A 22,933-nucleotide genomic window follows, 5' to 3' on the forward strand; every position below is an offset into this window, starting at 1 on the left:
GGCTTGATTTGAGGTACTGGGGATATGGCCGTGACCAAAATAACATCTCTGCCCTGAAGGAGCTCCCATTCTGGTGGGGAAAACAGAAAATAAACAAGCAAATATATAATGGAAGTTCTGGTGGTGATAAGAGCTATAATGACACAAAGCAAAGTTGGGGGGAACAGAGAGGGTTGGAAAGGGACTCTTATAAGGGCCTCTGGCAAGGTCACATTTGGACAAAGACTTGAATAGCTAAAGGAGTGAGTCATGCCAATTTACCTGCAATTTGATTTTTTAAATTTAACTCATTAATTTAGCTGGAATTTAGTTTGGGCATATTACATAAAAGTGGCTCTGATTGCTTTTTTCTCAATGTGTATGCAATTATCTCAATACTCTTCCATTCTCTTTATTATCAGAAGTTTCATTATGAAGGCGAATGCATTTCTCAGTCTGCTAGTATGTTCTAATGTATTTTTCTGACCATCTATTTGAATTACTATTTTTTGGATCGTCCTTTTAAAAAGCATTTACCAATTCTTGCTGACTCTTCCTTAGTATTTTTAAACCATCCTTTCCAGTTTCAAAATGAAATTCCACCTTCCCGAAAGGAAAACCATGTCTTTATCTTTGTATCTATAACACCTGCCATAGAGCATAGCTAAAGTAGACTTTTAACACATTTTTGTGAAATGAATGAATGAATTCCAAAACTCATTTAGGTGTTTTCACCTCTTATTCAAAGAGCACCTCACGCCCACCCATGTGCACATTGGCTCCCGTGATTCAGTTTCAGAATAAACTTTACAGGTCCACTTCAGTCTTTTACTATAAACCCACTATAAACACAGCAGCTCTGTTAAACAACTGAGGAAAAGAACAGCGTCCCTCGAAACCCAGGGCCGCTTCCGGAAGAAAGGACATCGTTTGATTTGAACTATTTTATTTCCTTTATTTTACTCAGATAGGATTGAGAATCTGATGGCTGGTCTTTAACTCCATCAAACCATAGGCTTTTCCGGTTCTGCGTTTACACCGTCTGTGTATCCATATTCCCCCCAAAACCAAGAAGATGAGGGAAAGGGGGGCCAGTGTAATCTTCCAGGAGAACGTGGCAGCTGTAGGAAGAACAGACATGTGAGGGTGAACACGCTCCTACCACCAAATAGGACATTGCCGTGCACTTTACAGAGAAGGAAGTGGTGTTTGTCCCTTCTAATAAGTATGCACTGATTTTCAGAAAGTACGTCTTACACCAAGATCAAGGATACTTGAGAATGATATCTGTGGCATTAGGCAAACAAGCAAGGTAGAACAAATATCCATTGGAGAGAAGCAATGCAGAGTTGGGGAGGTGGGCAGGTGTCGATGGTCTAATTTTGTTCTACCCGTTGGGCTGTGTGCAGTAAGATGCCTGTCTAGGTCTCTGCTAGCTGACTGTGATGTGGCCAGCACATAATTTGCCCTTTTCCATGAGCATGGGTGTCATGAGGAGTCAGTAAAGTAACAAAGGAAAAGAAAAACTTTGAATAAAGGAGCTTTAGGTGTCAAGATTATCGCTTGGATCCAGCTATTTTATATTCTACTCCTTGGCATCTCTGTGTTATGAAAATATAGGAAGCAATCCCTGGTGGCGCAGTGGTTAAGGATCCGCCTGCCAATGCAGGGGACACAGGTTCAAGCCCTGGTCCGGGAAGATCCCACATGCCACGGAGCAACTAAGCCCGTGCACCACAACTACTGAGCCTACACTCTAGAGCCTGCGAGCCACAACTACTGAGCCCGCGTGCCACAACAACTGAAGCCCACGCGCCTAGAGCCCATGCTCCGCCACAAGAGAAGCCACCGCAACGAGAAGCCCACGCACCGCAACAAAGAGTAGCCCCTGCTCGCCGCAACTAGAGAAAGCCTGCACGCAGCAACAAAGAGACCTAACCCAGCCAAAAATAAGATAAATTTAAAAATTAATTTATTTTAGAAAATATAGGAAGTATGGATAAAAAGTTAATAAGTGGTGAGGAGGAGGGATAAGTTAGGAGTTTGGGACTGACATATACACACTACTATATATAAAACAGGTAACCAACAAGGACCTACTGTAGAGCACAGGGAACTCTACCCAGTACTCTGTAATGACCTATATGGGAAAAGAATCTGAAAAAGAGCAGATATATGTATATGTATAACTGATTCACTTTGCTGTACACCTGAAACTAACAGAACATTGTAAATCAACTACACTCTAATATATAATAAAAATTAAATTAAAAAAAAAGTTAACAAGCGCATGGATGGTGAGGCTAGAATTCTACATTTTTAAGCTACTATCTATCTTAGTCTGTGCAGGCGTTCAGGAATCGACACAATCTCAATTTCTCCAGATGATTCTTACACTTTAAAATCCCTCAAGGCTTAGAAACGAGTGAAGCTTTAATTTTCGGAGCAGCCATTTAGAGGCACCTCTCAGCCCTGGTGAAAGGCTTTCAGCTGTGCCCTCAGTGATCGGTCACGGCCAACCCAGCGAAGGACATGCAGGGTCAGGGCTCACGTCTTTGAAATGTTTGCAGGTTCCCAGCATCAGGACAAGACAAACCACGGCTTCCTTTGGATCACTATTCTGAAGCCCAGCGGTGGATCCCACTTTCTGTGGAACCCTCCATTTCCAAGTTTGTACCACCACCAACCCGCTCATGGAAATGATCTGGGACGTCAGCCTATGCGTGTGTCCTAGGGCAACGGTTCTCAAACTTTAACATGAAAGGAGCTTGCTAAATTGCAGTCTTTGGCCTCACCCCAGAGAATCTGACCGGGTAGATCTGGGGGTGAGCCTAGGAATCTGCATTTTCAACGAGTGGCTCAAGCCGGGGATGCTGGTATGCACGGACCACAGTTGGAGAGAAGTTATATTGTGCTGTCATTCCTGCCCTGAGGCTTACACAAATTCTCAGCTTTCCAATTAAAAGCTTGTCTGCAGCTGCCTCCCCTGCAAATACGGAAAACGTGGGGCAGCTTGTGTTTATTGATTGTGCACACTTCTCAGCAGGCAGGGTAAGTTTCCCGGTAGGGATCGCTTTGTCTCTTCCCTTCTTATCCTTCGGGCTGTCGACAGACCACATCACCCACGTCTCCCTTTCCTGCTCAGCGCCCGAACACCGAGAAGAAATCGATTTGTCAAAATGGTAAGTCAGGTTTTTCTTTTCTTTTGTAAATGTCCTTCCGTGAGCCCTGGACTGGTTTGGCTACAGCCTTATACCTTATGTCCTGGTGACTGATGGCTTTAACCCTAAAGCTGCCTGAGCCCTGCGTACCTTCCGGTTCCCAGCTCTTGGAGGATGAAATCTCCCAACCTCGGGATGAAAAGCATCCCACCCTCCTTGAGGGGTCATGAAAGCAGAGCCGGTCCTGCTGACCCAGGTGGAACCACTAGAGGACACGGCGTTTTTAAAAATCTATCACAGAACCATTTTATCTTTTTTCCAAAAAAATCAGCTTCCTCTTTACATTTTTCTTTGAGTATCATCTCCGAAAGCCAGCCTCCACTCCACCAAAAAAGTCATAAAAAATGAGAGATTTGCTTTCTCTGCTCCACTAACGGGAAACTCACGGGCCCCCCCTAGGTAATCACCCGGCGCATCAGGAGCTTTATTTAGCACCCGTAGAGCATCCAACACATAGTTTTTCCCTTTAATGTCCCCAAAATCCATACCTTCTTTGACTGTGGTACGAAGCATCTGGAAACTCATTGTATTACGGACAACACATTTAAAATCCGTGTGCAAATCCTCTCTTACGACTGGATCAAAAATCAGTGGCACTTCAATGTAATTCTCATTATTTTCTGAGTATTCCCTAAGTGAGAAAACACTTGGTTAAACATAAAGTGTCTTTTCAACATAGACACCTACACATTCTCAAGGCCCCACCGTGCTTAAATTGATGTCACGAATTACCAAGTTAGAGGCACTTGCCATTGTATTTGTTACTTATTTGGGAGAATTTCTAAGCCTGTTCCTGAAGGTAAGGGTGACCCTGAAGATGCTGGTCACTGTGATAGGATACTTGTGACAAGGAGCACTTGCAGGGGCCAGTTTAGTTTGGATAATGGGGGAGAAATCACTTTTTAAGGCCCTTGATGAACAAAGAACCAGTAGTAGGAATAGAAATGTCTAGTTTTGGGAAATTGGACTGTATGACCAAGAAATCATTTGCATATGGGAGGGCAGGGAGTTTCCAGGAATCCCGTCCTCCACGGTGTCTACTCTCATCCCCACTCACTGCCAACCCTCACTCTGGAAACTCAAGTTCAGAGCCGAGGGCTGCAGATGGGCCGCAGTGGAGGGGTCTCTAATCAACAGCACTGCCATTTGCAATGTTGCAGGAATCCGAAGATGCTTCACTACGATCTGTTAGTGTGAATAAAAATATCATGGATGTGGATCCACTAGGACTATTTTTTTTTTTTTAATCTATGGGGGGAAAATAGGCTCCTTTAAGCAAACAGATAGTATGAGTAAGCTGACATGCGGCATGTGAGGTCTGCCCAAGCTTTTCACAACGAGGATTTGCAAGCAAACAGTTGCACTAAGCACACATAATTTCTATCCACTAAATTGCATCCAGAAAGACCTTTTTTGATAGGCCTTTCCAAAAAGACAAAAATTGGGCCAGCAAAAGTTCAGGCAAATTCAGAGTATTGAGACTATAATTTTAAAAACACTTTATAATTTGGAACATTGAAGGGTCCGCCTTCCTCACACGCAAATGCTTTCCATTTACAAGGCCTGATTGTTCTACTTTCAGAGTGAGAAAATATTTCCCGGAGATGAAGGCTTATGAGGACAGATTCCTCGCTTCCTTTCAGAGTAACCTTCCTTAGAGGCTGGAAAGAAGCAGAGGCGGCTCTCGGATCCCGTGGCTAAGTTTCAGAGTCGTTTTAAGGGCTGTGAATGTTTGACTCTGCAATGCTCAAGGAAGAAATATCTAATTAAACAGCTAGAAGAGGCACCACCGATGTCAAGTAGTAGGCTGCAGCTCATAGATTTAGAGAGGAGGCTCGATTCTCAAGAACAGTTGGTGATTCTTAGCAAAACCCAATGTTTAAGATTCTAAAAATCCAACGGAGTAGAATAAAAATATATATATATATATATTTGTAATGTGGTGTGTGTGTCACATTGATGGGTTGGCTAGGACATTGTCTCTACAAGGAAGTGGAGTCTACAGGGGGTTCACGACAGCTCTGCCCAGGGCATGAGGAAGATCTTCTCCCACTTACTGGCGCCGCCCCTCGGTCACGCGGCCCCCCCGGTAGGCATCCTCTACGTGTGTGTTGTTGGCAGTCCACCACAGCAAGGTGGTCGCGTGTATGCCAGCTCCCAGAAACACCTTACACGGGATTGTCAGTCTCGACCCTGTGACAGCAAGACGCAGCACATCAAAAGTCAGAACCCAGCCAGGGGACGGGGTCACATCAGCAGATCTGAGCGGTGGATCTTTCCCCCTCTTTTCAGACACCCTCACCAATTCTTTTCTTAGAAGGAAACTTAGTTCCCCCAAGCGATTCCATTCAGCTAGAGCATCAGTACTTACCAAGGGTCTCCAGCTCCTTCCACTGGTCCTCAGGGCAGATGGAAACCCAGAGGCAAATGGCTTCCCCAACGCCACTCGGCTCCTACAGAGCATTCTGAATTCCGGAGCTGCCTTCTTCCACAGTTTATCCTTCTTGCCTCCAGAAATCCAGATCCAGAATCCAGAGGATTCTGTCTCTTTGCCCATTGCTGGTCTCTGCTCTCCTGTTTCCCCTAGGAGCTCTCCATCCCTGGTCATGTTCATTTAGGATTAATCCCTTCAAAAGCCACTGTGTTTTATATGAATGGTGCCTTCTACAGTTGTGCAATATGATGGTCCTAGGTCCCCTGCCTCAATCACTATGTTGTTGTTTTTTTAGTCACCAAAGGGGAGGAGGGGGAATAAATGAAAAAATCCTTCCCATGTGTTTCTTCCTCGTGGGTAATGTGCCTCCCTGGGGTGTGTGCTTTAATGCACCTGGCCACTTCAGGCTCAGAAAGCCCACTTTTCTTCCTCCTTCACATCGCTTATGACCTTAAAGATTTCTCAGCCAAAAGCAGCCCATTCGTTCTGGCCTCATGTGACTCTGCCAGGCACATCAGTGCATGCAAAGCAACAGGGTGGGAGACTCAGCTCCACTGGACTGGGGAACACAGAGGAGCAGGGGTGCTGGGGCTCTAGTCAGCACTAACCCAGGTCCCCACTTCCCCAAGCTTCCAGGAGGCTCTTCTGAGAGCCAAGGCAGCTGTCGGGAGCTGCAACTCAGGTGTCAGGCAGCAATCCTGGTGTCTGTGCAAGAGCCCTCCTTCTCCATGACCACCAATTAAAGTTTAAAATGTAAGCCCAAACACCAGACAAAAGAGGGAGGGAGGGAGGGAGGGAGGTAGATAGATAACAGATAGATAATAGATAGATAGATGACAGATAGATAATAGATGATAGATGGATGGTTAGATAGATAATAGATGATAGATAGATAAATAGATAATAGATAAATAGATAGATGATATGTAGATAGACAGGACTCTGCAGCCAGGGTTTAATAAATGAGCATAAGACCTACAAAACCACTATATAAAAACAGTCACACAGAAAAGGTACAGGCCTCACAGACACACAGGCCTGAGTCTGAACCCCAGCCAGACCCGACTATGGCTTTTTTACAGATACTGAGCCAGTGACCCCCTGGGCAGCTTTTCCTTCTGGAAATTGGGAGAAATAAGACCTCCCCACGGGGTTGATGTTGGCATTGAATGGCATCTTATCAGACTTAGCAGTGCTCAATAAGAAAGTGTGTGCTGGCCAGGATGGTGAAAAATGGTGAAAACCTCTGTCATACATTTTCATTAACTCCCTTGACCCGCTGACCAGCTATTTTGGTGATAAGAAACTGTCTCTGTGGGGACCAGCAAGGGCAGAGTCAGAGTCTTGGGGAAATGCTGAGCGTCAGCCAAGTATCAGTAAAGTGAATTATTTTAAATACACTACAGGTGCTGACTTTCTGGGGCATCACGCCTTAATCCTTTCATGCAGTTAACAACAGCTACTAGAATGTTCTGATTTTTGCACTGAGATTTTTGTAGGCAGTGTTTTCAAGAAGCAAAGTGTACATGTTTTCAGATAATGCCATTACTGACAGTATTTGGTAAAGGGAAATGTTCCCTCTCATTTGCTATTTCCCGCTGGGGTAGGGGGACCTGCAAACCCCACGGCAGGTGCAGTCGGTGACACAGGGGGCCTGGGGCCCCAGCTTTGGGACTGCAGGCATCCAGGTGGGTTACACGGTCCTTACCCAGCGAAGCTGAGATGGTCTGGTGGGGGGAGATGATCACCGGAATCGTCTCCTCTTCTCTTTCTGAGAAAGATATGAGGAAAAGAGATTCGGTTAGGAAAGCCCTCATTGCAAGCTGAGGGTCAGGGTCTATTGTTTAGCTAATTAACTAAATTATCCTTTACAGTAGGGCCAGCCATTGTGAGACTTGGCTTTTGTCTGGCAAAGGAAACCGGCTCTCCACGAAATTGAGCCTCTTTGGCCAATGCCTTTCCCAGAAGAGAGATTACTGGAAGAAGCCACAGTTAAACACACATTCCACCAACAGATGTTCTCTGCTCTGTGGTAACAATTAACCATTCCGCTCCCCGGCTTCCTGAATGAACCCTTAACAGGAACGTTCACGATGTCCACAGGATAGGTCTTACCCCAAAGGCTCCTCACCCTAAAGTAGCTCTCCCCACTCTCTCCCTACCACCCCATGCGCCTGCCACAGAATCCTGGAGTCGCTTACCAAAGAAATAAAAAATAAAAAAGGCACAGGGGCTCCAGAACCACCTGTTCATGGTGCTAACCCCATACTGAGTGATAAACAGAGTAACCCAGCTTGGCCACCAGGGCTTTTTAGTTGAGGTGATTGACTCTTTGGGGGGGAATTGGAACCCAGCTCCCTGAGAGGCAGGTCTCCCAGCAGCTGGAAGAAACTGGGCATCTGAACTGGAGCAGAAAGGGCAGTTTATGGGGGTGGACGAAGAGCTGCCCGCGGCCACCACTGCTCCATCCTCACCTCTTCCGCTAAAGAGCATTTGAAACCCTACCAGGAGGAAGCGTTACGCAGCACCCCAGGAGAGCCCAGGGCACAGCCGGCTTCTCCACCAGGACCGGGAGCTTTTCCCTCCCCTCACGGTCACAGGCTGCTGCACAGGGGCTGGGGAGCAGAGAGGGGAGAAGAACGCCCCAAGGACGAGACATTAACACGTCCATGGGGCCCAATTCCAGGGTGCATCAGCATTACCGGCACGGGGGGGGGGGGTGGGAGAGTTAAACACAGACTGCTAATCGTTTCTAATTCTGTAGCTCTGGGATGGGGCCTGAGATTTTGCAGGTCTGATGAGTAACCAGGTGATGCCGCCACCGCTGCCGCTGGCCGAGGACCACCCTTTGAGAACGGCTGAGACACAGTGTGGTCCGGACACAGGATTATATGTAGGTTGGCGCCCCCTAGTGTTCCTGTGCAGTATCACATGAACAGGATAATTCGGGGCCCCTTCAAAGTCACGGGATTCTCACGGATCCCCGCTGTGCGGGGGCAAGGGGTTGACGTGAATGAATCTTCACAAGACGTTAAAAGAAAATAATCTAGAGATTTCCATTCATGGGAGACACGACTTTCCCTGCAGTAAAACTGAATCTCTGGATTCTCTGGGAGAAAAAAATCTTTCCCCTCACAGACCAATTACGTAACCTTAATATAGTTCCAAAGCTCTCTGAAATGCCCTTAAAAGACTCCAGTTGTGTAGTTACTCAGTGTATAAAACAAAGAAAAGCGCCATACTTTCCAGGGCAGGGGCCAGAACTGCATCACTTGTGTGCCCTTTGCACCAAGCTTGATGTCCCACACGTAGGAGGCATGGAGGAAACAGTGGATAAACTTGACATACTAATCAGTACTGTTCACAACATTATTTTCAGGTAGAACTCATTGAAACCAATGAGACCCCTCACTATTTAAAATCCTGGTTTCAAGGGTAACTAGACCTGCTTGGGAAAGACCAGAAAAGGGCAATTTTCACCACATATTCCAATGCATAGCCTTCTCACTGAAAAATCCAATAAAATCCTAGTATCCTAGAATTATACACAAAGTTATGGCAACCGTGTCCTGATAGCTGGCCCTGGAGGTGCAAGCCTTCCAAAGAGACCTTCCAAAGAGACCTTCCAAGAGAACCACTGTTTGGCCCCCTCTAGTGGTACATGTTTTAGCCTCAGACTCGGAACCCTGTCAACTACCCAGGGATTCACCATTCCTCATAAAAACACCCTGCTTCCTATCTTTCCAAGTGTCCTACACATCTTAGAAGCCTGATGCTTAGAGAGTTGCCATATCTGTTTTCCTTTCATACCAAAGACATTCAAAGAATTCTACGGGAACCCTAACTTTTTCCTTGCATGCTTGTTACTGAACCAGGGTGCAGAGGTACCTTGATGGCAAGTACTCACTCTTGACACGGAGTTTGATATTCCTGGTGATGTTGTATTGCCTGCCTCTGTGGGCAAACGTCATGGCACACCGATAATAGCCCGCATCCTCCAGAGACACATTGTTCACCACTAAGCGAGTTCCCCTCACACTTAGAAATTTCTCATTGTCTTGATCCAAAGGGAGAGAATCCTTAAGAGAAAATGTTTTTCAGAGTTACGCTATATCTTAATTGACATCTCAAAAACTATGAACAGCATTGCTATTATCCATCACTGTTGAATTTGCAATCCAAGAATCGCTCTGATATTTACTTTGCAAATATTGTCCTTTGGGACATGCTTTTAACTGTATTTTTAGGAGGGGGAGTTTGTTAGCATATAACACAGAATGGCTGGGTTTGTTTAACCAGAATGTTTAAAGCACATTTGCTTTGGCACAATGGGAAAAAAAGAAACTATCTTCTTTGACAAAGTAGGTGATTAAACTATAAATATATTTATGGCCTAACAGCTGCCTATAGATCTTGGGAAACATCCAGAAAGGAGTGCTGTGACGTAGTCATGGCAATTTGCAGAACAATGCTCAGAAGAGTTGATGTTGCAGTAATCACTTTAAAAATCATCTCAATTTTAGGAGTCAGTAGAGACAGAAAAATTTGTAAGACAAAAATAAATGTGGGGCTTCCCTGGTGGCACAGTGGTTAGGAATACGCCTGCCAATGCATGGGACACGGGTTCAAGCCCTGGTCCAGGAAGATCCCCCATGCCGCGGAGCAACTAAACCCGTGAGCCACAACTACTGAGCCTGCGCTCTAGAGACCACGAGCCACAACTACTGAGCCCACGTGCCACAACTACTGAAGCCCACGCGCCTAGAGCCCATGCTCCACAACAAGAGAAGCCACCACAATGAGAAGCCCACGCACCACAACGAAGAGTAGCCCCTGCTCGCCTCAACTAGAGAAAGCCTGAGCACAGCAACAAAGAACCAACGTAGCCAAAAACATATAAATAAATTTATTTTAAAAAATAATAATAAAAAAAAATAAATGTGAGACGTGAGACCACACTTCCCGTATAGACAAAAGGTACTATGCGTTCTACAGAGCAGACCCTCAAGAGGGAGATCTCCAATAACAGAGAACACACCCTCATGAGCACAAAATGTTCTCAGGAACATCTCTTTCAAAACCATGATGATTGTGGGGCTTCCCTAATGGCACAGTGATTGAGAGTCCACCTGCTAATGCAGGGGACACGGGTTCGATCCCTGGTCCAGGAAGATCCCACATGCCGCGGAGCAGCTGGGCCTGTGTGCCACAACTACTGAGCCCCTGTGCCACAACTACTGAGGCCTGTGCACCTAGAGCCCATGCTCCACAACAAGAGAAGCCACCGCAATGAGAAGCCCACGCACTGCAATGAAGAGTAGCCCCTGCTCGCCACAACTAGAGAAAGCCCGTGTGCAGCAATGAGGACCCAACACAGTCAAAAATGAATAAATAAATTAATTTTTAAAAAAAGAAATGCCTTTAAAAAAAATGATGATTGCAATAGTCATATATAACCTTGAGTCATTTCAGAGACTTCTTCTGAATGAGAACACAGGCATAACTGGAATAGTTTGTCAACCACATAGCTCATGAAGTCTAATTGTACAATGTACTTAATTAAAGAAAGATATTTCATTGTTCCCAACATGAGTGAGCAAATATAAAAAAAGCCAAACAGGGCCCAGCAGCACCATTATTCCTGGGCCTACGAGCCCCCAGCTCTCCCCCGTGTGGCAGGGATGTGTGGGTTCTGGCCTCTGGGGTCAGAGGTTTGGCTTCACCCCCTACCAGCTGCATGACCTTCAGCACGTTCCTTACATTTCTGGTCTCCGTTTCCTAATCTGTAAAATGGAGATATTAACAACCCCTACTACACTGGGTTCATGTCAGGGAGTTTAGAACAGACTTGTACACAGAACGTGCTCAGTAATGATTAGCATTCTTAGGACGGGAACAAATATTATTATTAAGCACCACCATGATACCCTTGTCCACCCAAATTTATTGAGGACCATTTACAAGTCAAGCACTGCACGAGGTGCTTCACACACTGTGCTCCATTTAATCTCAAAACAATCTCAGGCAGTGGGAGTGACGAACTGCCGTCTTGCAGAGGGAACAGGTTTAAGAGGTAAAATAACTGACCAAGGCTATACAAAACGTCAGTGAAGAAGCAGGGTTTCCAATCCAGACTGGTCAACCCCAGAACCTGTGCTCTTTCCTCTACGGTAAAACCCCTCACTTGACCTTTTTATGCTCTTACAAAACCAAGAGCTCCATAATTGGGCAGGCTAACTCATAGGAGCTGGCTTCTTACTTTCTCCGAAAATCATTTAAAAGTTTCCAATATTAAATTGACATCCTATAGATATCTTGTAGTTAGAATACTAGTCAACTGGTCAACCTATTTTTTTTTATTAAAGGGTTAGTTTCTATCCATTTTTAAACCAATAACTGTACTTTTCAGTATCAATCTATGGTGTATATCAGGAGTCAGCAACTTTTTATGTAAAGGGCCAGAGAGTAAATATTTTAGGCCTACGGTCCACGTGGCCTCTGTTCAACTACTCAACTCTGCTGCTGCCCCACGAAAACACAGAAATACATGAGCGTGTCCCAGTAAAACATTACTTATAGACACTGAGATTTGAGTTTTATATTATTTTCATGGGTCATGAAATATTAGTCTTTTTTTTTAACCATTTAAACAAGTGAAAACTAACCTTAGCTGGTGAACATACAAAAACGGGTGGCAGCTCAGTTTTTGGCCCTGGCTGTCATTTGCCCACACCTGGTCTAAACAAGGGAGCCAATGATAGTAGATATTTATTCAGCCAGTCAAGACACAAAATTGTGTTTATATTTACTCCTTTAACTCAAAGGTTGATTTTTATGTGCTTTCAAAAAACTCTATTAACATGTGTATCAAGTTGTTAAATAGTTCTTTCTAAAAATTTCTATAGACAAACAACAGAGTAAAAAGCTATTTTCTTCAGCTGTTATTTATTCTGCATTCATTTCACACTCTGTCTTTTCAAATCACCATCTGAGGACCCTTACCCAAGCCCTATAAAGACTAATAGAGTATATTAATCATGGCCCTTTTTAAAATCACTGGTTTAAAAAAATAGAAATATAAAAGTGAACATATTGTCTTCAAATGAGTATTTTATATCTTTCCTGTGGCTCATCAAACACCTTTTCATTAAATGGCAATTCTTAAAGACGTACCTTGTACCATCGAATCTTCACGTCAGTTTTGTTCCCGATGAATTCACTCAGATCAGGACAAACTAATAACCCAGAGGCTGACAAGGTTATAATTTGCGGGTAGGAGATGAGAGGCAGGGAAGCTTCTGTCTTCTCAAAAACCCTGAGCTCAACGGACATCTCATCACAGTAAGAGGCATTTCTGATTTAAAAGGGAAAAAAAGGAATAATAAATGGCAAGGCAAAATGAAAATAAAACTAAATGAAATTAAGAATAATTCCCCAATCTCATTAAATTCTGCATTCTGTATTTTCCTCATTTGTATTGCAATACTTCTGTCCCTGGTCCTTTTGAATCTTTGCAGCACATACACACACAAAAAAACACATCATAATTGTCATATAGAAATGGTGATATATTCTGCATGTTTCCAAAAAGGACCCTCCACAAGCCTGATTTCAAGACCATTGAGGGCCAGTAAAAAACCCTCAGGTCCTCTTCAAAGGGGCCTAAACCCTTCCAGGTTCCGGGGGAGGTTCTTGATCACAGCCCCAGTATGCTCCAAATTCCTGGTCCAGGCAACCTTATCTAGATGGAGAGATTGTTTCCTAAGAGCCGCTGTTTCCTTATAAAGAAAATCCTCTTTACTTCTTTTGGAAATCATTTATCAACTGAAGTCAAATTTCAGAAAACTGCGGAGCACTTTGTATAAGATCTAGAAATGATTTTTGCAATACTGCACTGGGGAAATTAACTTGGTAAATTTGTTTGTTTGGTTTTTATTTATTTTTTTGGTGGGTCTAACTATAATCTCAATATCATCATTCTATCAAGACCCTAGAACTGGGGAAGGGGCAGAGGCAAAACATTGACAGAAACACAGACGATGTGGAGGGAAGGATAGAGGATATTAATTCAAACTATTTTTTTAAGTAGAAAAACATAAAGATATAATTAGCTCAGCTAAGCTGCTGGAGACCTACCTAAGAAACACTGGACATCAACACAGAAAATGAGCATGTGTGTTTTATGGGGTTAGGAGGGAGGCGTACAGCAAAATGTAAAAAAATCTATACCCTGGGCTTCCCTGGTGGCGCAGTGGTTGAGAGTCTGCCTGCCAGTGCAGGGGACACGGGTTCGAGCCCTGGTCTGGGAGGATCCCACATGCCGCGGAGCAACTAGGCCAACTAAGCCCGTGAGCTACAATCGCTGAGCCTGCGCATCTGGAGCCTGTGCTCCGCAACGGGAGAGGCCGCGATAGTGAGAGGCCCGCGCACCGCGATGAAGAGTGGCCCCCGCTTGCCGCAGCTGGAGAGGGCCCTCGCGCAGAAACGAAGACCCAACACAGCCATAAATAGATAAATAAATAAATAAATTAAAAAAAAAAAATCTATACCCAAAGAAGGAACAAAATGTGAAAAGTATATGTGAAAGTAATAAGTGATAAATGCTTACTACCTGAAAGCAAAAAGAAATTAATTCAAATATATAACACCAATATCTATATTCTACTTCATATCTGGTTGAAGAAAGGAAAAAGATGAAAAACATTTTATGCACGAAGAAATGCAGACAGCTATCACCTTGAAGAATGCATAATCTCACTGCAAATCAAAGAAAGGCAAATGAGGGCAAGTCTGAAGAACAGAGCACACCTGAAAATAGCCCTCCCAGCAGCTCCTGGGGAGGAGAGCACGCCAGGCTCTGTGCTCTGCAATACATCATTTCATTTATTCTCCAACCCTGTGATACTACTGTATCACTTTTAGATGAGGAAAATTAGGTATGCAGAAAGTAAGTAAATTCCTAAGGCTATAGAGCCTCTAAGAGGTCAAACCAAGGTTAGAAACCAGTAGGGCTGTGGGAGAACCTGTAAATCAGGGCATTACATCCAGACACCAAGCTTACGAGACATATTGAGAGTTACAAACCTGTTCACATTACTGATCCCACATCCCCCTTGGGCAACAGACCCCCCCCCCGTGGAAATAACGCAAAAGAAAGATGGGTGGGGAAATCATTTGATCACCGCTCATATTCCCCACGTAGTGTGGCAGCCCCACAGCGAAGAGGTGGTTGTCATTTGTGCCATCCACCAGATATGTCCTGTCCCCCATCCAGAGCAGACGGTGGGGTTACACGTCCTGGCACTGAGACTTGGGGGCCGCGTGGCCCAGCAGTATCACTTTGCCCATCCTGATGGACAGAACAGCTCTGTGGGTTCTTGGTCACAAAATTATAAACAGCACAGGAGCAGGGCCGTTTTATGCCCTGTGACTGTAAATGCCAAAGGGCATTATGGCAGCTGCTGGTGATTCTCTCTCTATTAGACCCCAATCCTGAAGCTGGAAGAGAGTTTTAGAGGTCAGCCAGGGGAACTCGCCCACGAGCTAAGAAAGATTAACCTACATCGGGTTTCCCCGGCCTCTCAATCTCAGATCTCTTTTTTCTATAAGAATAGAAAACAAAATAAGGTATTAAGCACAAATTTTTTAATCAAGTATAAAAACAAACTTTAAGGCATATATGACTCAGCTCACATCTCCCTAATTTTTGCATATTATCACTTCAGTAGTAAATAAGTCTTGCTATTGGGGAAAGAAAGGCCATTTCCATGTGCATATTGACACCTACAATGGTGCTCCCCATATTCTATGCTTCATATGCTGTGATTTCACAGAACCCTCCCAACAAACCTCTTTACAAAGGAGAAAACTGAGGCCCATAAATATCAAATAATAAGACCAAGGTCCTACCAGGTAGCAAATGAGGACTAAGATTCACATCCATATCATTTTGACTCCAAATTCCATTCTATTTCTACCACGCTATTAAGTTTTCCTTGTAGTGTTCCTTAGAAAAACGTTAGAATTTTTGACACTAAAAGGGAAAGAAAAACTATGCATTTATAGCTATTGTAAAATCAGATATCCAGGGACTTCCCTGGTGGTGCAGTGGTAAAAAGTCCGCCTGCCAATGCGGGGGACACAGGTTCAAGCCCTGGTCCGGGAAGATCCCACATGCCGTGGAGCAACTAAGCCCGTGCACCACAACTACTGAGCCTGCACTCTAGAGCCCACGAGCCGCAGCTACTGAGCCCACATGCCGCAGCTACTGAGCCCACCTGCCACAACTACTGAAGCCCGTGCTCTGCAACAAGAGAAGCCACCACAATGAGAAGCCCGCACGCCACAACGAAGAGTAGCCCCTGCTCACCGCAACTAGGGAAAGCCCGTGCGCAGCAATGAAGACCCAACAGAGCCAAAACTAAAAATAAATATATTGATTAATTTTTTTAATAATAAAAAATAAAAAGTGAAAAATACAGATGAAATCAAATTTAATAAAATATATTTTTAAAAAAATCAGATATCCACATTTCTCTGATATGAAAATATGAGATTGTCTGCCTGCTTCCATTGACAGGACTGAAATCACACACATACACACACACACACACACACACACACACACACCCCATCTAGGACTGGGGTTGATATTGTCTGAAATTCTCCCATTCACCAGTAATTTCTTTGTGCTGAGAATGTCACTTTCTTTGGTTGTCTTTCTAAATGTAAATACTCGTGGGCACAGTTTCTCCTTAAGTCAAATGAGTTTATGAAATCTGGGGAGACTCTGAAGCTGGCTGGTGAGGATGATTAGAGCCTTGGGGTGGAAGAGAGGCAGCAGCTGAAGAAACAAGGCCAAGAAGAGTATTTCCCAGTCACGCCAATGGTCTGTCCTAATCCTTTCAGAAGAACTAACTCAGGAAATGTTTAAGGTTGCCAACACTAGGCCTACAACTTTCTCCTTCAAGAAGCAGCAAGTTATGCCTAGACCATTCAATGGGGAAAGGACAGTCTTTTCAATAAAAGATCTTAGGAAAACTGGTCAGCCACATGCAAAAGAATGAAGTTGGCCCATGAACTTACCCATATGCAAAATTTAACCCAAAATGGATCAAAGACCAAAACATAAGAGCCAAAACTATAAAAATGTTTAGAAGAAAACACAGAAGGAAAGCTTCATGGCATTAGACATGATTTCTTGGCTATGACATGAAAAGCACAGGCAACCAAAGAAAAATTAGATAAATTGAACTTCATCAAAATTTAAAACTTTTGTCCATCAAAGGACATTATCAGCAGAGTGAAAAGGCAACCCATGCAATGGAAGAAAATATTTGCACGTCATATATCTGGTAAGGCATTGATATCCAGAATACATAAGGAATTCCTACAACTCAAAAACAAATAAACAAGCAACTTGATTTTAAAGTGGGCAAACGACTTGAATAGACATTTCTCCAAAGAAGATACACAGATGGCCAGTAGAGCACATGGAAAGATGCTCAAGATCACTAATCATTAGCGAAATGCAAATCAAAATCGCAGTGATACTACCAAATGTAAAACAGATAGCTAGTGGGAAGCAGCTGCATAGCACAGGGAGATCAGCTCGGTGCTTTGTGACCACCTAGAGGAAGGGGATATGGGGATACATGTATACATATAGCTGATTCACTTTGTTAGACAGCAGAAACTAACACAACATTGTAAAGCAATTATACTCCAATAAAGATGTTTAAAAAAATCACAGTGATATACCACTTCACCCCCATTAGAATGGCTATTAAAAAACAGAAAATAATAAGTGTTGGTAAGGATGTTGAGAAATTGGAACCCTTGTACATTGCTGGAGGGAATGTAAAATGGTCTGGCCACTGTGGAAAACAATATAAGTTCCTCAAAATTAAATATAGAATTACCATACGATGCACCAATTCCATTTCTGGCTATATACTCAAAAGAATTGAAATCGGGGACTCAAATTTTTGTACAGCCATGTACAAACAGCATTATTCATGACAACCAAAAGGCAGAAACAGCCTAAGTGTCCCTTGATGGATAAATGGATAAATAAAATATGGTATGTACAGTTGACCCTTGAACAACACAGGTTTGAACTGTGTGGGTCTATTTGTACACAAATTTTTTTCAATAGTAAATACTATAGTATTACACAATCCATGTTGATTGGATCCACGGAGGCAAAACTGAGGATACTGAGGAACTGTGGATACTGAAGGCTGACTATAAGTTATACGCAGATTGTTGACTTTAGGGGTTGGTGCCCCTCACCCCCGTGTTGTTCAAGGGACAACTGTAAATATAATGGAATATTATTCAGCCTTAAAAAGGAAGGAAATTTGGACACCTGCTACAACATGGATGAACCTTGAAGACATTGTGCTGAGTGAAATAAGCCAGTCACGGAAGGACAAATACTGTGGTACTTGGAATATGAGGTACTTGGAATAGTCAAATTCATCGAGACAGAATAAAGGTAGAATGGGGGTTGCCAGGAGCTGGTGGGGAGGGGAAATTGAAGAGCTGTTGTTCAGTGGGGACAGAGTTTCAGCTTGGGAAGATGAAAAGAGTTCTGGAGCTGGATGGTGGTGATGGTCACACAAACCATGTGAATGTACTTAACCCAACTGAATGGTACACTTAAAAAGGGTTAAAATGGTAAATTTTATGTTATGCTTATGTTACCACAATTAAAGGGGAAAAAAGCAACAGGACAAAGAGGAAGGAGACTACACCCCATGTCAGGAGTTGTGGGTTCCAGCCTCACCTCCACACCCACCACCTGGGAGAACTTTATAAGTGAGCTTGGTTCCCCCAGGTGTGCAATAAGCAGTTGGATTAACCTCTTCCTAAAGTCTCACCTGGGTCTCCAGTTCTACTCAGTGTTCTACACCTATTTCTCGGGTCCTTGTGGATTCAGCAGTGAACAAAACAAGCCAAGTCCCTGTCCTCTGGAGTTTATGTTCTAACAGGGTAGACAAACCTTAAATACATAAAACACATATGTGTGTGACAGATGAGGAAAAATAAGCACAGGGTAAGGGGAGAGTGACAGGAGTCCTGCTTTAGATAAAGTGGCCAGGGACGTCCTCTCCATAGAGGTGACACTTGAGCAGAGACTTCAGTGAAGGGAGAGAGGGCGCCATGAGGACATCTGTGGACACGCTCTCAGGTAGGAGGTATTTCAGTGACAGTGACGCGGACGTAAGGTGGGTTCCCACCTGTGCGCTGGGTTTTGAAATCCAGGTTGTCATGGAAATGCCATGCAAGCATCCATTCCGCAAGGGCCCCCCTTCCCACCCTCATCCCAGAGGGGCTGACCTGACAGTGCAGATGTAGGTGCCAGAGTCCCCCCGCGAGGCTGGCACAATCCAGAGGCCACCGTCCTGGACCCACACTCGCATCTCTTCCTCCCCTGGGACCATCATGGTGGAGTCGTTTCTACGCCATGTCACATTGACGTGGGTGCTAGCAGAGTCCCAGTATGGCACCTGGGGGCACCTCATGGCCACAGGCTCCCCTTCTACCTTGAACCTGGTTTTGGGATGCCTGCCATGAAATTGGCAGCTTCCTGCAGCCACTGAAGGACAAAGAACCCACAGTCAGGCTTTGGGTCCATCCAAGGAAGCCACATGCCCCTGACAACGTGGGGGCCCCATGAACCCCTCCTCTCACAAAGATCTCAAAACTCCCAAATAACAAGGTTAGGGCTACTATCAAGTCCCATCAACATTTTGTGGGAAAAGTTAAATCAGGTTCACATGATGACAAAAAAAAGTTTGGCCTTATTTTTGACTTGTTGATGCCTTATCATTCAGAGTTGATCTTGATTGAGTTCAGCTCAGTTGCAGCAGGTCGTACAGTTAAAATCCAAAAGCACCTTTTGTCAAGGGCAAAAGCAGGGTCTCTTTGGTTTGCTCCTTTGGCAGGAATGACCGATGCCCAGAGCAAGCTCATGCACCAGAGGAGACGGGCAAGAGGAAGACTCCGTCACCTACCAACACCTTGCTTTTTGAGGACAACAGAACCTCCCTAGAGAAGCAACTCCTTTCCCCAGAGAAGCTGCAGGCACGTCCCCTCCAGCTGAAAGAGTCACTTCTTACCCATGTGTTCCTCAGGCTGGATGGTGAAGACAGAGACACACATCATCAACATGGACCAGATGAACATCACTCCCGGCAACTTCTGGAGGACACAGGAAGTGGAGACCGCAGGTCCAGCACCCCACAGCCTAGGGGAGGACATGGAGGAGGGGTCACCAAGAATCACTGACGCCCAAAGAGAGAACCCCTTGAGGATGGTCCCAGGGGTGGGTTCTGGAGGTTTCCCCTGATGACCAAAACCCTTTTGCCTGGATTTTTTAACAAGAAAACTCAAATTTTTGAATTTATTCCTCTACAGCAATTTTCACTGGAATAGGAGTTCTGTCTCTTAAGTGTTTCTCTCTCCTGAAGCGTGCCTTAGCACTCCCCACCCCTCGGCCTGATAGGCTCTTTCCTCACCTAAGGCCACTGCTAGGGTCTGGGCTCAGGCATCACTCTTGGCGAGGTCTTCCCTGACCTTCCCGTAAAGTTGCACCACCTTCGGCCCCAGTGCTCCATGTTTCCTTTCCTGCTCTGTTGCTCTCTATGGCATTTATCATTAACCATGTCTCTTCTCTCCAGCATGTAAGCTGCATGTGCTCAGGACCCTACTTTATTTTATTCACAGCTGTTTCCCTAACTCCTATTTGTTGAATGAAGGGATGAGTGAATGAATCACCAGAAGTCGAAAGTTCCTTATATTTTACTGGTCAGAGAACTCTTCCTATAATCTTTATGGATTAACTCTTATTTTACATACAATTCTGACATATGCTGAGGGATTCAGCATACCCTCTGATGTAGAGCGTCCCCGAGGAAAAAGCAAAATGAGGGCCAAAAAGTGAATAATTTATACAAGCTCACGAAGCATTCCTCCCTACCAACCCCCCCAAGGCTGGAGTATCAGATGCCTCTGCATCTCCCCGTGGTCCCTCTGCATCTCCCTGTGGTCCCTCCCACGCTTTATCGCAGCTGCCTTTTGTATCGCTAGCTGCTGCCACAACACTGCTAACAAGTCAGCCCCAAACTGAATGCCATACGACACCAGTCGTTTGTTCTTGCTCCCAGGTCTGTGTGTCAGATGGAGCTTGGCTGACCTAGATTAGGCTGGGTTAGTCTCGGCTCCAAGCTTCAGGTGGGACCCAAGTCAGCTCCATGGGTGTCTCACCCTCCTTGGACCAGTGACTTCCTGGGAGGTGATCTTCTCATGGGATGGCAAAACTCAAACAATGTGGGCAAAAGCACTCGAGGCCTTGCTTGCTCAGAACTAGCTCACTCTTTTTGGCCCACATTCCGTTGGCCAAAGCAAGACATGTGGCCAAACTGCCATCTGTGGGACCAGGAAATACCCCCACCTGTAGTGGGAGGAGCTGCAAAGTTACACCAGGAGGGGAATGAAGTGGGAGCAATCAGGCCATCCACCACACTGTGACTTGTCTGGTTCCCACGGGTGGGGACGGCCTTGAGGACAGAGGCTGGGTCTTATTCACAGCCTTCGTGGACTACACAGTGCCCAGTTCCAGAAGTTACCAGGGAATGTGTACGACTGAAAGTCTACCAGGGAGTTGGGAGTGATGAGTGAATCCAGAAAAACATCCTTACTGGTACCTCCTCCCCATATCCTTGAAGGAGTCTGACTTTTTCCCTGTTCCTGGCACAGATACAGTCCTGAATGTCTCCAGTAAAACCAGATGGCTCTTAACTGGCCAGGGCAGGGTTGGCAGAAGGAGGAAGTAACCCTTGCACTCTAGTAACCCCCCTCCCCATCAGTGGGGAACCATCAGGAGGCAGGGGCTCAGAGCTGCGTCCTGAGCTCCCCCACTGGTGATGAGGCGCAGGGGGTGATGTGGAGGACCTGAGACTTTCCCCTTAGTTGGGTGTCTGCCCCGGGCTGTCTCCCCTAAGCTCTTCCTGCTTCTACAGGGTCCTATCCTTCACGTGTTCCTGAAACGCAGACATTTCCTGTAACTTTAACCCCACCCAAGGTTCACCAGGCCACTTGCTTAGCCTAAAGGTCACACCAACATTGACCACGTTGCTTTGTCCTCTTTGGGCAGGGACTAGCTTATCACGTCCCAACCATACTGGTCCCAGCCAGACTCACAAGTTCTCTAGTAAGGACATGAAAGAAACAGGAGTTAAACACACCACGTGCAATCAATACCACGCATCCAAGTAAATGAATGAAGTCAAAGACGTTGACCCAGGGACCAGTGGAACGGTTACCACTGCTGTGCTAAATACTGAGCGTTTGTTCCTTCATTTTGCCCCCATGATGTGAATATCTCTCCAAATCTACGGATGATGCAATTGAATAAAGAGGTGAAGTAGCTTGGCCAATATCTCACAGCTAGTACGTGGGGGTTGACGTTTAAACCCAGGATTGGTGATTGCAAAGCCCTTACTCTTCAAAAATATAGTTTCTGTGACAGATGGTGCTAATTTCCTCCTCCAAAGTCGGCTTCCCCGGTAACAGAACCCCCGACTCTTACCTGGGCACCGCCCCATCCACACAAAGACTACATTTCCCATCCTCCCTTGCAACTAGGAGTGGCCACATGACAAGATTTGGGCCAATGAAATGTCAGTGGAAATGTATGACCCTCCCAAGGTGTCAACCTAAAAGTCTCCTCAAAAAACTTAAAAGTCTCCACTTCAAAGTCGGCCTTGCTGCCGGCTCAGTGTGGATATGGTGGGTGGATTGAGCCACGTGCAGACCACGTGCTTAAGTGGTGGGGTGACCAGAGGAGCCTGGTCCTCAGTGGCTTTGTGGAGCTACCCTCCCCCACCCCAACTGCCTCCTTTTATATGTTCAGGCTTCCTGTCATCCTCACCCCGAATCCCTAATCTCAGGGACCCCAGGGAAGGAGCCCGGCCGGGTTCTGCCACGTGTGGTGTTCCCACTGCTCCTCTTTCTGACGCTCAACTCTTTCAAATAAACCGTTTCTGCCCATTGACCCTGAGAAGGCATCTCAACTCTCCTCGGGTGAAAGCAGCCCCCAAGGCTCAGGCTTAGCCTCTGATTGTGTGAAGGTTTGAAACCACGTTTAAAATCACTCCGACACCAGAGAGTCAGGCTGTGTCCACTCCGGGGCGGCTGCTCGCTGAACTGTCACAAAGCCAGGGAGCTGGGAGGGGCTCCGAGGAATCTCATCCCATCCCTTTCCTTTCAGGCGATGAACGGGAGATGGACT

At 45.3% G+C, this 22,933-nt stretch overlaps 1 protein-coding gene across 1 annotated transcript in view; it reads right to left on the reverse strand.

Annotated features, from left to right (window-relative positions):
• Positions 1–937: 937 nt before the first annotated feature.
• Positions 938–22,933, reverse strand: part of IL1R2 (interleukin 1 receptor type 2) — a 35,425-nt gene continuing 13,429 nt past the window's right edge. Inside the window, exons 2-9 of the mRNA XM_059942771.1 lie at positions 19,761–19,888; positions 18,979–19,237; positions 12,808–12,988; positions 9,542–9,713; positions 7,343–7,405; positions 5,258–5,393; positions 3,689–3,831; positions 938–1,100 (exon numbers count right to left, since the gene is read on the reverse strand). Coding sequence (XP_059798754.1) covers positions 943–1,100; positions 3,689–3,831; positions 5,258–5,393; positions 7,343–7,405; positions 9,542–9,713; positions 12,808–12,988; positions 18,979–19,237; positions 19,761–19,888 — 1,240 coding nt within the window. The 3' untranslated portion in view covers positions 938–942. The remainder of the gene's footprint in view (positions 1,101–3,688; positions 3,832–5,257; positions 5,394–7,342; positions 7,406–9,541; positions 9,714–12,807; positions 12,989–18,978; positions 19,238–19,760; positions 19,889–22,933) is intronic.

The sequence above is a fragment of the Balaenoptera ricei genome, chromosome 13, assembly GCF_028023285.1.
Source record: "Balaenoptera ricei isolate mBalRic1 chromosome 13, mBalRic1.hap2, whole genome shotgun sequence".
In the NCBI taxonomy this organism is placed as follows: Eukaryota; Metazoa; Chordata; class Mammalia; order Artiodactyla; family Balaenopteridae; genus Balaenoptera; species Balaenoptera ricei.